Source organism: Ascaphus truei, chromosome 5, assembly GCF_040206685.1.
Source record: "Ascaphus truei isolate aAscTru1 chromosome 5, aAscTru1.hap1, whole genome shotgun sequence".
In the NCBI taxonomy this organism is placed as follows: Eukaryota; Metazoa; Chordata; class Amphibia; order Anura; family Ascaphidae; genus Ascaphus; species Ascaphus truei.
Genome location: NC_134487.1, coordinates 87,420,055 through 87,434,827, shown reverse-complemented (window position 1 = coordinate 87,434,827; position 14,773 = coordinate 87,420,055). Strand labels below are relative to the sequence as shown.

Below are 14,773 nucleotides of genomic sequence, written 5' to 3'. Positions count from 1 at the left end.
GGGAACAAAGTATATCTGATATATAAGCAAGGTCATATCTACATTATGTACTGTATGAGGAAAAATAATAGTACAATACACAAAGCTATGTATTATCTATATAATAGCCAAAGCATCAGAGGCCCATATTGACTAATCAGTCTTTTGCCATAAGAGACCATTAACCTGAATGAGCTGTAAAGGGTCTAACAAAACCAGAGTGGGTCTTATGGCAGAAACCTGATTATCGTTCATTTGTAAAGCGCCAACATATTCTGCAGCGCGATTCAATGGGGTACAGAGATTTGGTAATTACATACAAATAAGGAGAAACATGCACACATACAAAACGTAATGAGAGCCCTGCTCGTGAGAGTTTGCAATCTAGAGGGAATGATGGACAATGTTGAAACAAAAGGTAAAGTGGGATGGGATCATTGTGGGATGAAGTATGGTCCAGCCGGACAGCTGATCCATTAAGGTTGAGGGTGGGGATGTAAGGGGGCGTTACATAGTGTGGAGATTGGTCCAGCTGCACAGATGGTCCCAATAGAGTTGGAGGAGGAAGTAAAATGTTAGAGGTAAGCCAGATAGGCTTCATTGAGATGGTGAATTTTCAGTGTTTTTAAATGTCTGAAAGTTGGGGCAAGAGTCTGATGATACATGGTACGGAATTCCAGAGAGGAGGACACAGCACATATTACTGTACTAAATATGGCCCATAATCTTTATTATGAGGAGCAGCAACATAGGTGTAGTTTACACAAAAAGTAATATCAATTATACAAAAGTGTAGGTAGTATTTATATGATACAATATTCGTGTTATATGGAGTGATGTATCTGCAAAGCAATACCTTTGATATGCAAGATGATGTAATATCTTTATGCACACATCAATGTAACATCAGTATTAAACATGAAGCTGCACAATATCTATCTATATCTTATGCCAAGTATTGTGGTATCTTCAGTATATACAAAGTGATAATCGCTTTATTAAGGAAGCATATATGAGATGCATGCCAGGCAATGTCATCTGTATTACATGCAAAGAGATGTAAAATGATTTATAAAATGTTTTACCAGGAAGTAATACATTGAGAGTTACCTCTCATTGTCAAGGATGTCCTGGGCACAGTTATGTTATAAGCAAAATAATGGGACACCTTTACTATACACAAAGCAATCTACGGCATTTACTATCCACAAAACAGTATTATATGCCAATATATGTAAAGCAACAATATCTATACAATACAGTAGGTGAAGCTGTTAAACATCCTTACTATAGGATAAGCGATGCAACATTCCTTATACAAGCAGCAATATAACAGCTGTATAAAACCGGAGGGCCCCCCTAGGTAGCAAAGTACAGCAGTGCTAAGGCGACAGCGCTGAAGTGTATGAGCATGTCCTGTCCCACACCGCACGAGTGACAGGTGATATCCCGGTGCCCAGTCCCTCCGCGCAGTGTTGCTGCTGAGCATGATACAGATGTTTTCCTTATCAGGCTCCCCCTCTCCGGCTCTCCTCAGTGTGCACGCGGCATCTCTCTTCCCCTCCCCCCGCTGGGCGCTCCCGGCTCCCCCGCATACACCCCGCTCACCAGGTGTCCCCTCTCCGGAGTGGGGTTTTCAGCAGTGTCGACACTTCAGCTCTCTGAGTCTCTAGATCAACCACTCCGCCCTCCGCCATCTTACGCCGCTGACAGCTGCCCGCTGCATCATGGGAGTGACGTAACGCGACGGGGTAGGAGAGGGTGCCGCGTGACCGGCTGTGGACTCGGAGGATGGCGAATGCTGCTGACAGCTGGCAAGGGAGCGCGTGCTGGGCGCGCGGGAAAGCCGGTACAAATTCACATTTTAAACTTCGCACTTCAGTTTTTTTCCTCCCTTCCAAAGAGCAGCCAAAACAGGAATTAATGCTGTGATAGTTGTTTTTTTATGAAGAAAATATTATAAATAATAATACCAAGTAATCCAACGTAATGGAAGATGTCTGCACGTTGGATTTTCAGTTCTCATAACATACAGAGAGCTATGGAGAGGATATTATTGGCATTAAACCGTTTTAGAGGAGTTTAAGTACACTCTATCACAGACGGCAGGTCGTGAGTACTGGATTTTTGTATTTGCCCCACATTCTAGGGGTTTGCTCAGGGTTGCCCTCTTCTGTTGACATTTTTTTCCAATTCAAATTTATTTTTTATATATTTAACGCTTACCTTCTCCGGCAACAGCATTTCCTCCTGCATGGTCCCGTCAAATGGTGTCGCGTTGCCATGACAATGGGAGGCCACGTGGCGTCGCGGCGCCACAGGGTGTCCTGTTGTCATGGCAACATGACTTCATTTGACATCGCAGAGCCATGGCGACGGGACCATGCACATGGGACATGCTGCCGCTGAAGGTATGAGCCTCGGCCGGAGATTTCATATATAAGCCCAGTGAGACAAACCCGTAGTCTCCGGGTCAGACCCGAACTGGTGGCAACTCTGGGTTTGCTATGGAATTGTGATCGTATTATATAGATTAAGATCACTCCAAGGGGTGCTTTTTTTTACGTCAAAAGGATAACTCTGGGTCGTCCCAGTTCTGCGGCCCCTGGTATGCCAACACACCAGTTACATAAACTGGCTATTACTCCATTAGTAGACATCCATATTGACAGTGGGTGGGGTGATTCCTACTCTATAGGGGGATACCCTTTCCCACTGTAGATATTTGGCCCTCCTAGGCAGACTACTCATCTGCTCTTAGGTTGGGATTCGGACTGAGGGCAAGCTGAGCCATAGAGATTTGGGTTCTTTCATGTTGTGCTCCCTACTCCTTTTTCCTTTGGTCCCATGTGTGTAGGGGTATATGTCTAGGGCCAGTTATTTAACCGTTCGAATCCCATCCTCTTCCCTTCGGTACACTGGCACGTCGGTCTTTGACGAGTCACCACGACTAAATAGTCATTTGATGCTGTCTATACCTGGTTGGTTACCATTCAAATGCGTATTAGTTCAGTTTTATTCATTGTTACTTGCCTTTTATATATGTAGCCATGGCTGGTTTCTGGCTATCATTCTGCTTTAAAAGCAGAGACAGAACATGAAACACAGACAGAGCTCAGTGCACATCCAATACTAATATTGTGTTTCTTTTATTTCAGAACTTTTTTAATATTTTTAATATATTTATGTATTCTTTCGTTTTATATTAGGATGTATTTTAACCGAGTTGTCAATAAAGTTGTTGTTTTAATATTAAAGTGCTCACATTTCCCTAGTCATTTTGACTAATACACAACCCAGAGGTTTGACTAATTAACTATTGATTGGCTGACCAATGGGATTTGTCTAAGAGGTATATATAGACCTCTGGGAAATGTCAACATTATTCCCTGAAGAAGTAGTTAGTACTACGAAACACGTTGGAAGAACACTTATTTATGGTCTGTGTGCCTTTATCAGTTTTACTAGTTATTTCTACTAGTTTTTATATTGATATTGTCTATATCATTGGTACTATTGTGTGGAACTTTTGGGCCTGTGAAAGACTGTGCTACACACTTTTGCCGACGGATCCAGAGTCGCGGACACGGTGACGTCATCACGTGGCGTCCCGCAAGGAAGCGGTAGCGTGTCACGCCGTGGTTAAGCCCGCAGCTAACAGACTCTCCTCCCGGTATGGCGGTTTCGATTAGGAAGTTCCAACAGCTACTCCGGACATCTACCGAATCCCTGGGGGACCCTCTGGGGGCTACCATCGTGAACGGAGCTCAACTGATCCTAAGGGTTACTCCCTATGAAGAGGATGATGGCATGAAAAGGAGTTCCTAGGAAAGTCCTGGACTACAGCTGTTGCTGAAAGCGCCCACTGAGAGGAACAAGTATACAACTTCCACACCAGCAGTCATCTAGTGGTAACCAGTGTGTTTACACACTCAATGCATTAATATTCCTACTTGATGTACGCAGAATATACACATTTTTTATTCAATATACACTTTTAATACCTACTTCACTATTTGCGTTGTGCGCTGTTTTTTGTCTCCATTTCTATAGTGTGTTGGGGGGTGCTGAGCCATCCCCTATTATTATAGCAGCAGACGCCATCATCATTACACGGTTATGTAATTTGTTTGATTATAATTCTACTGTGGTTAGTTGTGGTCTTTATACTGGGCTTTAATACGATCACAAAAGGGTTACGGGTACTGCAGCATATCACTTATTTAGAGGTTAACTATTTGCGCACGGTTTATTTTTTGTTTTGCACATCCAATGAAACTTATACACGGTACAGTGCCTAAATATATATGTATAGATATCTATTAAATAAAATGGTCTTTTAGTTTAACATTTCGGCCAAAATGTTGTAAGCCCCTGAGCCACTACACGGCAGACCACATTTCAAGGGTCCCTAACACTAATATAAATTCTTAATAACCTGTGCATTGCCATGCTCAGTAGCACTCCTCTGTGACACTTATATGCTTATATATATGTTGTGGTTATTTTGGGGGTTCAATATGAGTTTGCACGTGTCCTGTATGTTTTACAATTCTTGTTCAGCTGGTCTTAGCTGATTGGAGGGTGGCTCTTCCTATCTTGTTGAAGCTCACTCCCTCCCACATTTAAATGGTTAAAAGTTCACTCCATGGCATCTCCCACTTTCAAGGGAACTTGCCTGCTTGCAGTATGATTTGTGACAAATCGAATACAGAGTGCTTTTCCTGGTAAAGTACAGGTTAATAAAAGCTTCAATCAGACTTAGAACTATGCAACTCATTTTGACAGATTTATTATAAATCATTCTTCCTGGCAATGCACAGGTTATTAAGAATTTATATTGGTGTTAGGTACCCTTGAGATGTGGTCTGCTGTGTAGTGGCTCAGGGGCTTACAACACTTTGGCCAAAATGTTAAACTAAAAGACCAGTTTATTCAAAATATATCTGTACATATATATTTAGGCACTGTACCGTGTATAAGTTTCATTGGATGTGCACTGAGCTCTGTCTGTGTTTCATGTTCTGTCTCTGGTTTTAAATATATATTGCCATGCTCAGTAGCACTCCTATGTGACACCTACATGCTTATATATATGTTGTGGTTATATTGGGGGTTCAATATGAGCTTGTAGGTGTTCTGTATGTGTTATCATTCTGCTTTCACTGGCAAGCAAGTCCTGGTAAGAGCAGGTAGTGCCAGTACTAAAAATGGGGTTTCCCCCACAGAGGCCGTCCATTGAGTGACAGGGGAGGAGGTGTGACTAGGTCTGTGTTCTGCCCTATCCTGGGTTCAGACCTAGTACCTTCCCCATACTGTACTTAAGAGAGGGGCAACCCCAAATTCAGTAGTGTCTCTACCGTTGAGAGAGACAGGATATCACACAGGCTGCTGTGCACTGGCAGGCCCTTGTCCTCTTCCCTAAGGGGAGGATTGAGTGATTACCTTTTCCCCTGCTAGAGATCTGGGGAAGAGCAGAGACTGCTGCGGTGGCTCTTGACGTCGTAGTGACGGTCCTGGGACCATCCTAAGTCTGGAGACCAGAACAGAGACTGTGTTAGGCAGAGAACTGCCGTGTGCTTTGAGTGTACAGAAATAAATCCGAACCAGTTGAATATACCTCCTGCCTAATATGAGATCTTAATGCTGCAGTTCAGTCTCTTTTTTTTTTTTTTTAACTTATTTTTTTACTTCAATAGTTTCATGTGGGCAATCTCTAATTACCTAAAGAACTGCATAGCTGCCGGTCAATTCGTTCTCTGTCTATTGATCGGCAAAGTTTGGCGACATCTTTAAATATGGGGAATGTAAATCGTTGCTATAGGAACAAGCATGCTTGTTAAAATAGAATACAAGAAAATTGGTCTTTCAAAGTTGTTGTTTTTTTTTTAAACAGAAATTGCTAAAAGTATTTTTTCTTACTACAGAACTGATTTATTAAAAAAAAAACACACACATGCAGGATATTGCCTGAACTGCAGCTTTAATGGGGGAGAAGTAACCATTTCTACCGTAGGAGATCGCCTCCATACATGTGGAGCTTACGGCAGATAGAGGTGCTGTGTACCATGGAGTGAATATCGGGTATATTCCCCAGAAGCCTGTCCTGCAGTCCCCACAACCATCGGCAGACAACTCGGCATTCTGTGAGCCAACAGGTAGCATGCGCCATACACCTGGTAACGGGGATCTCCCAGAGGATGTGGGAAACACTGTTACATATATATATATTAATATTACATTGATTTTAACATTTTCACTAGACATTATTCGCATCTTGGGGACTTCAACAGAAAAGCACAGAAATAATGACTGCAGGGGGGGTCACTGGAGCCCTATAAATTGCACTCGAGTCCATAAAGCAAGAAGAAACACATGTGGAACATATTTATACCACCACTAATGGGAAAGATAGCTACGTCTAATGATAGGTGGTATAGAGGGAACAACAAGGAGGACAATGTGTGTCTGTCACACATGCCCATAGGCTATATTTGTACCATGGACGCTACCTTAGTACAAGGTTCTGTCTCTGGGTGACCTGTAATGCCCTATAATAAGATCATCAGTTGGTGTCAGATGATCATAAGTTAATCATAGGGTGCAGTGAGATAAAATCTCATGTTGCTGTCCGTGTATATAAGTATATCTACAGGGACACCATAGCACTTTCATTATAAAGCATGTGGACTAGATGGGCAAAATTAGCTTTGAGAGCCCTCCGTGAGGGTATTCATATATTCATACAACCGTGTCTCAGCAGGCATGAATCAGTATTAATTCCTGGTCTCTTCTCATGACCGTCATTGGCGTGATGTCACATACCCCCACACAGCTGTTGTCATGGCCATATTGAGAAGATTTGCAGGGTAAAGATGACGGAGCATGCCGCCCGCCTGCACAGGTGAAAGAGTTGCAGGGGGAAGATACCAGGAGGACGTCATTGAAGGTAAGAAAAGAACTGGTTAGTTACATTTTTGAATACCACCACTGGTTCAAGAGACTCAGAGTTTAAAAGTAAATCTGTATTTTATCCCACACATATCAAACAGCCACATTTACAGACCTTCAAGAGACTTGTGGAACGGGATCTGCATACATTGGCCCAAGGTTTCATGTTTTCCTCCAGTTGACATAACAATACATAACAATATGCTTAGGCTTCTCCCTATACCTATAGTATACAACTATATAAGGTATGTATGCCTCCCTGGCAGCAGACACCGGAGGTTTTCACTGACCCGGCTTCTTCTCTCTTCCCTGCCGGCCCGCCTCCACACTCCTCTGAAGCTAAACCCGCCCCCACCCTCTGCAGCCGCAGTCCCGGCCTCTGCTCTCCTTCCCACAGGCATCCTCTGCTCTTCAACTTTGAAAACCGGGACAGATGGCAAAAATCGAGACATTTTAAAGAATGTCGGGGCATTGGGACAGACCTACAAAAACTGAGACTGTCCCGGCTAAACCGGGAAGTCTGGTCACCCTACCTCATAGCCGTTATAGCTTTGAAGGGGTTAATTAATAAAAAAAATTCGGGTAAATTATGTTTTGGGGGGATTGTATGTTCCTTACAATATGCCTAACATGAGGCAGCGTTACTGGCAGCTAGCCCAGGTGTGGGACAACTTTAATGGGATTGGAATGAAAAGGGGATAGTAAATGGAAATGTATTCCTGACTTGAGGTGTAAAAGGTTATCTAATAAGTGAACGTGTGAAAGTACTGTGTGCGGCTTATAGAATATTACATCACTTACTAATAAGTGTATGTGTGAAAGTATAGGGGGGACGGGGAGCTGTGCTAGTGTGAGGGAGGGGCCTGTGCTGCCTCTTCCATGCTGCCACCACATGACTGCAGCAGGATCCCACACTAAGAGTAACCGGGCACTCTTATTGGCTGAGCAATCCTCGCGAGCATTGCTGCTGTACTGTCTTCCATGCTGTGGGAGCAGAATGGAAAAGACAGTGCCGGATGTTTGACAGCAGTGGTGCATAGCTTCCTGTGAGTGTGATCAGGGCCGACAATGGGAGGCACCTGCACCTACCTGGCCTGGAGATGTTAGGCCTAACTTCCACAAATGCCAGCAGCTGGGTAGGCACACCTCTTCCATCTCCTGGGTGGGCCTGCCTCTCCCTTCAGTTCCCCTGTGGGCCTGCCTCTCCTCTCCAGCTAGACCTTCGGCAGACTAAGATAGGCCCATGTAGTCCCATGACAGAATTCCGGCCCTCAATTTCCCCAGACCCATACCTCCTCTCCACCTTCTCCCCCCAGGCCCTTAACTATACTCATCTTTCTCCCCCAGGTCCATGCCTCAGTCTCCTCCCACCCTAGGCCCATGTTTCCTTTACCCCCCTCCCGACCCATACCTACACCCCCACAGGCCCATACCTCCCGCCCTTCTCACTCTCTTCCTCCCTTCTCTTCCCCCCCCCCACCCATTAATCATGTCACTACCATTAGGCCACTTTGCTCATCCTGACTGACTTTTTAAACTTGTGTATGGCTGAGTCCATGCTGCCGCAGATCGCGCGGAGGCATCCATGTGCGGTGTGATCACATTACCTTAAGGCATTGATTGCGCCCATAGACCGGGCACATGCGTTCGACAGCAGGAGGGGGTGCACGTTGCGTGAGGAATCAGTTGAAACTGATTTCTCGGCGCGAAGGGCAGGTCACGTGAGCAGTTCGCCCAATGAGAGTGAACCAGCTCCGTGACGTCACTGACACACCCTTAGACACGCCCCCTGATGGCGCATCCTAGCATGTCTGAAAAACACCCGCTTCATGTGGGTGACGTCACGGACGCGCATGCCTCCGCGCGGTCGAAGGCTGAGTCCATACAGCCTAAGGATAGATATAATACCAAAAAATCAAAATTAAAGTTAACATCCTTAAAGTATTCATTTATGTACCTGTTCTCCCGTCCTTTTTAATCATATTGTGAGCACCGGCAAACTCTTTTGCCCCTTTTTATTGAAAAGAGATAATAGCATTAAGACAGAAATACATTACAAATACGTAAGTTTTCCTATTATAAAAGGATTACCCTACAAAATAGGAGAGGAGTGGCTCAGTGAGTAGAGACACTGAGTTTGAATCAGGAGAACCTGGTTCAATTCCCGCTGTCAACTCCTTTGGACCTTGGGCAAGTCACTTTATCTCCCTGTGCCTCAGGTATCAAATAATAGTTTGTTAGCTCATCTGGGCAGTGAGTGTATCTGTAAAAGTTCCTATGTGCTGTGTACCGCGCACAATAATGTAAATGTGAAGTGCTTTGTCTCATTGGGAGAAAAGCGCTATATGTAATGTTGTTGTTGTTGTTATTATTATTATAATAAATTCAGGAACACCTTCTTACATACATCACGTTCCCCATATTATCCCTCTTGCACGTCAGCTGCCCCCATAATCGTTATCAGGATCCCCCTGTAAATAGTGAGGGTCATTTACACATGAGCTACTCGAGAGACTTTAGTTATGTCAACCTATAAAATGTAGGATCTCCCTGTTACCCACATTATGAACATCAATAGCTCCCTCTCCTTCCCCCCAGCCCCCCTAATATCTCCTTCTGTCAAGGTTATTGCTGATGCCCCCTTCTCAGTACCGCCATATCGGCGGGGCGATATATATTGGTGAGGATAACCATCCTGTTATCAAGAGTCCCTTTAATGAAAACAAATCTGCCATTTTCATTTATGATCAGATAATCTTGGGGAATCTGCTTTCTTAAAGTGTTTGCTGCCCATACACTGCCACCTCTCATTCTCCAGAACTCATGGAAAGATAGTTCGCTTTTTCTAACACTATATTTAATCCTTTTAAAATTAAGGATATTACCTTTTTATAGATCTCATACAGTAGATAGTATCCATTATGTGGTGTTGCTTTATCCGGTTGGGTACCGTTTAGAGCAGATTTGCTCTGCAAATCAAGGCTTCCATCTGTGTTAAGACAATTTGCATGGTTTGGTTGACAACTGCAGTCAGTGGTCTCTTGTACTGTAGGTAGTACCTTCGCCCTGTGCACCTTTCCTGTGGTAGAAAGAACTAACAAAACACTTATAGTAAGGTTACAGGAAAAATGAAAAAAAGGTTAAGCATGAATTAAACATTTTAGGGTCAAACTTTTAGACTACTATATTATGTAACAAATAATGCTATTGAGGTATTTCCTACGTGAAAGTAGGATTTCTCAGCGATATTTTAGTGGGTACAGCATCCTGGTACTAACTGACCAGGTCCCCATCCAAGATACATTGATATCAGGACTATTTCTTATAAAAAACCTTCTATGGGGTTTTTTTTCCACTCTATTCCCCCCTGTCAGATTCTCCTAGACCTGGAGCCTAGCCATAGTTCTTCTTTGTCCACCGGGTGTGCTGCTGCCTTCTGTTTCCTCTGGGTTCCTCTCTGTCTGTCTGTCTTTCTTCTTGTTGCTCCTCTCTCTGTCTTATAGCTCTGCTTCCTGTCTGTTTCCTTTGCATTTGCTTGAAGTCAGACTCCTATGCACATGCCTCTGATCCTGATCTGTTTCTGTACCTGTACCTGTATTATAGAAGTTTGTTCACGGTAAAGCCCTTGCTGGTAATCTGGCTTGTCCCTGTTTGTTCCTGTTCTCAGTCCCTGCCCCCAGACCTGTCCTTGCTCCCCTGTCCTGTTCCAGTCTCCTCGTTGCCGACCTCTGCTTGTTACCTGACTTCGCTACATGCCGCCTGCCTCGGACCTCTGCTTGTTTCCTGACTTCGCTACCTGCCGCCTGCCTCGGACCTCTGCTTGTACCTGACTTCGCTACCTGCCACCTGCTTGTGACCCCTACTACGCTCATGCTGTTCCGGCCACCGAGATCCTACCCACCACAGGAGTCCCCCGTGACACCCCCCACCCCTTAAACTGTCTACATTTTACTTTAATGGAAACATATGATTGGTTTGTATAATTAATTAAATAAAACCTGGGCAGTGGCAGATTTCCCATTAGATGCACGCGGTACATTTTCTTTTTTTGTTTTCCGATATGTAGAGGCCCCGCTCTTTCTCACTGATTGCCGGGGTAGAGTGTGGGGCCTCTGTAAAGTTGTTACCTTCTCCTTCGTTCCACCCTGCTCCTTCAGCATCGTGGCGTCAAATGATGCTGCAACGTCACACGGTGTCACGTTTCCACGGCAACATGGCGTCACGATGCCATAATAATGTGATGCTGTGTGATGTCTTGTTGCCATGGCAACACAATGTAACGTTCCAGCATCATTTGAGGCCACGACGCTGAAGGAGGAGGAGGGCGGCATGAAGGAGAAGCGCGTCACCAGGTAAGTGCCTAATGGCGGCGAATTTGTAAAGCCGACACGGCACATGGGACAGTACATAAACCTAGCGTGGGATAATTGAAAATCATAACAGTGACGTTCTAAACACATCAAACAAACATAAACATTAAGTCTTATCACTCATGCGGATGAACTATTCAATCCAACGGGGACTCCTCGATCTGACCTTTAATGGGCGTGGTGCCTGAAGCTTAGTGTTCAGCCGGTAGCTGATGAAGTTCTCCCTGTTCCTCTGTTTCCACGTCTGCTCACAGGGTTCCATCTCGCTTGCCTAGGTAGCGCAGCCATTTTGTTTTGGCGGGAGAGATCATGGTGTTATTTGCCTTGCATAAATGGTAGACCAAGTTTGCCCAGGACGTGATTTCACTATTCTGCCATCTTCAGTACCGCGGATTTACCTTGATAGATAGATAGCGATTAATTTAAATGGAAAGCCCAATGTATACTACTGTATGTTTACCCATTTGTTTGTAGGTGTGTGATGACCTCTCAGAGATTTTTCCTTTGTTACAGGGTTATGCGAAACAGATAATTTAAAATCTTAATTTCGTTGTCGTCCAGCTTTTTTATTTCTTCCTCAATAATTGTCAATTATGCAGCCATGTTCAGTTAAGAAAGACATAATTTCCAAGATTTCTTCTTTGATCGTTAGTTTAATTTTTGCCAACAACTCATGAAAGTATTTCTTTTGAGGACAATTGCTCAATATCTTCTTTAGTAGCCTAAGCGGATTTGCTCTGCTGTTTATTGCTGTCCTCCTCTCTCCACACACATACACTTACCCATCTCTCCCCCACCACTTTTTCCCACGCTCCCTCTCCCCCACCAGTCTCTCTCACTCCCCCCTTCCCTCCCCAAGTCTCTCTCCGCTGCACCCCACCAGCCTCTTCCTCCCCTTCCCATTCTCCCTCACTCCCCCCAGCACACTCTTACACCTCCCTGCCCCCACTAGTCTCTATCATTGCCCTCCTCCACCACCAGTCTCTAACTCCCCCCCCTCCAGTCTCTCACTGCTACTACCTCGTCTCTCACTTCCCCTACCAGTCGCACAGTCTCCCCCGCCCTCTCACCAGTCTCTTATCCCCGCTCCAGTCTCTCTCACTCCCCCCTCCGCCCCACCAGTCTTTCACTCCCTTAACAGTTTCTCACTCCACCCCTCACCAAGTATCTCCCTCAAGTCCTACCTGTGGAGCAGGGTGGTCTGTCCTGGCTGCAGACACCGGAAGTCGTGACGTCCTCCACCGCCGCCATGCTCGCTCCTGCTCCCTCCTCCACAGCTCACCTCCGCACGACCTGCGCCCCCTTGCCTGCTACTGTGCCCATGGGGAACTGATCTGCTCTCCCTCCCCAGTTTGGTCTTTGCATGCACTCATTATTATTTATGGAGAAAAAGATTGATTTGTTCCTGGATTTCAAGGAAATAAAAACACTGAAACAGTCATTTCAGCTTCTACATATAATGTTTTATTAAGAAGCACAGAATTAAGAAAAATGAAAACCTCAAGCTGCAGTAACATGTCGGTTATCTGCTAACAACTGTAACATTAACCTGGCCTTTCATTTCTCTGCATTCTGTTCCTATTAATAAAACATTATCTGTGTTTGAATCGACACGGCACAAAAATGTATTTATAACCAATAATATTCAGTAATATGCAAAACTAAATGCTTAGTATTTTATAATATGACAAACAGATGCAATTATTATTTTTTTGTAGCTGACATACCTACAGTACTGTACATATAATTATTACTTATATTGCTTTGGCAAGGCCCCTAAAAGTACAATTTTGTCGGCCTTTCTAGTAGTAAGTAAATATTCATCTATTAGGTCAGAAAATTATAATTTGACTGTGTACTTGATATTGTATAAGACGAGCAAATAATAATAATTAGTAGTAAGTAAAACATATATTATAATGATCGCAATAATAATGTAGTGTGACTTTAGGCAAACCATTGTAGATACATGTATACATGTTTTATCTGGTATAAGCATGTTACATGTGAAACTGGTAACTATAATTCCTTTGCAAACATATTAACAATAGCAGGATGTCACGGGAGACCAGGCCATTTACACCTTTTTATCCGTATCATAGATTGAGCAAAACAAGTTAATGAAATAAATTGTAAATTTATTCACAGGAAAAGGCAAACACACAATGTTACACAAACTACATAAGAAAAGACACACTTACTTGGGAACTGGGGTACACAACTAAACTCTCCTAGGTGTAGGGAAATCTACCTAACTATTTTCCTCTGACTGAGATTTAGTCTGCAATGTCCTAGAACTGAAATCAGTCTGCAGTTCCAGACGCCACCCGTCCCCTCTCTCCAGAGGTCTGGACTTGGTGCTTAGAATCTTACAGAACTCTCAAATCTGATGGGTGCAGGGGTTTATAATACCTCTGAGTTTCATTCCCAGAACACTACCCCTATCAGAAGCGTGACAACATTCTCAGCAGCTAATCAGAGCAGGGCTCATCTGGTTGATGATGTCAGAGAAAGGGGCATGGCTATCTGCAGGGAAGGCTCTTGAAAGAACCCAAATGGCTGTTGGGGCCTTTTCATCTGCCCCTCCTTGCTACTAAATGGCCCGACATCTCTTGACATACTGGATTCCCTTTGAGGCCAGATGGCTAGGCAGACTTCATGTCTCCTATGCAAATGCTTAGGCTGACTGCCTGGATTTTTATACAAACAGTATAACACCCTATGAACTATACTTTAATAAAGTGTGAACCTTATATATGTGTGAGAAATTAGTTGGGGATATCTGGGCCCGAAAACCAGGTGTCTGGGGGACACGGTGCAGCCCCAATGTAATTCACCCCGCGAACCCACAAATAGTGCCGTCACGCCGGGGAGAATCGGAACCGCCAGTAGCTGGGCCCCCCCAAACTTCTGCAAACAAAAGGAATACATTTTTGCCTAAATACCCCACCTAAAACTTACACTCTCAAAATCTGGAGTTTCTACGATACAGGGAACCCCAAAAGCCCCTAAACAGGTCAGGTTTTTCTATACTTTACATGTGACTTCCAGAGCCCACAAACCCAGTACAGGTTCTGGGACGCCTTGGTACTAGCTGGGGTACCCTTATGTTATCTAGGGAACCCCACAGCTACAGGAACACTTTTCATCCCTGTGCCTCATTTTACTGTGCACAAAGCATATATGTACTTTACACCCTTTGTTAATAAACTATACACTTTAGAGAAGGGAAATCCTAGGATTGATGCGGAGCACAGCTGAAGAAGGGGACCAGCGCCAAAAATATGAAGTTAAAACAGGTATTTATTGGACATGGTAACGGGGAAAAGAACAAACACTCTGACGCATTTCATGCAAAGCGCCCTTTATCAAAGAGTAGATTCGCGTCTATCACACTCGCGGTCTTATAGGGGGTTCCCCGCCCACAAATATCAGTGACGCTACATAGATTTGGCGCGAAAGGGTATGTTTAA

General features: G+C 44.2%; 2 protein-coding genes across 18 annotated transcripts in view; one reads left to right on the top strand and one right to left on the bottom strand.

Moving 5' to 3' along the window:
- The window catches only part of USP15 (ubiquitin specific peptidase 15), a 116,225-nt gene extending 114,492 nt beyond the window's left edge, over window positions 1-1,733 (bottom strand). For all 17 annotated transcript variants that reach the window (XR_012801666.1, XR_012801665.1, XR_012801667.1 and 14 more), the window contains exon 1: window positions 1,588-1,733. Coding sequence is in view for 12 of the 17 variants with exons in the window: in XM_075600154.1 (XP_075456269.1) it covers window positions 1,588-1,676 (89 nt within the window). In the remaining 5 variants the exon portion in view is untranslated. The remainder of the gene's footprint in view (window positions 1-1,587) is intronic.
- TAFA2 (TAFA chemokine like family member 2) overlaps window positions 1,568-14,773 on the top strand; it is a 605,483-nt gene continuing 592,277 nt past the window's right edge. The window contains exons 1-3 of the mRNA XM_075600174.1: window positions 1,568-2,091; window positions 5,907-6,137; window positions 6,743-6,928. The gene's annotated coding sequence lies outside the window, so the exon portion shown is untranslated. The remainder of the gene's footprint in view (window positions 2,092-5,906; window positions 6,138-6,742; window positions 6,929-14,773) is intronic.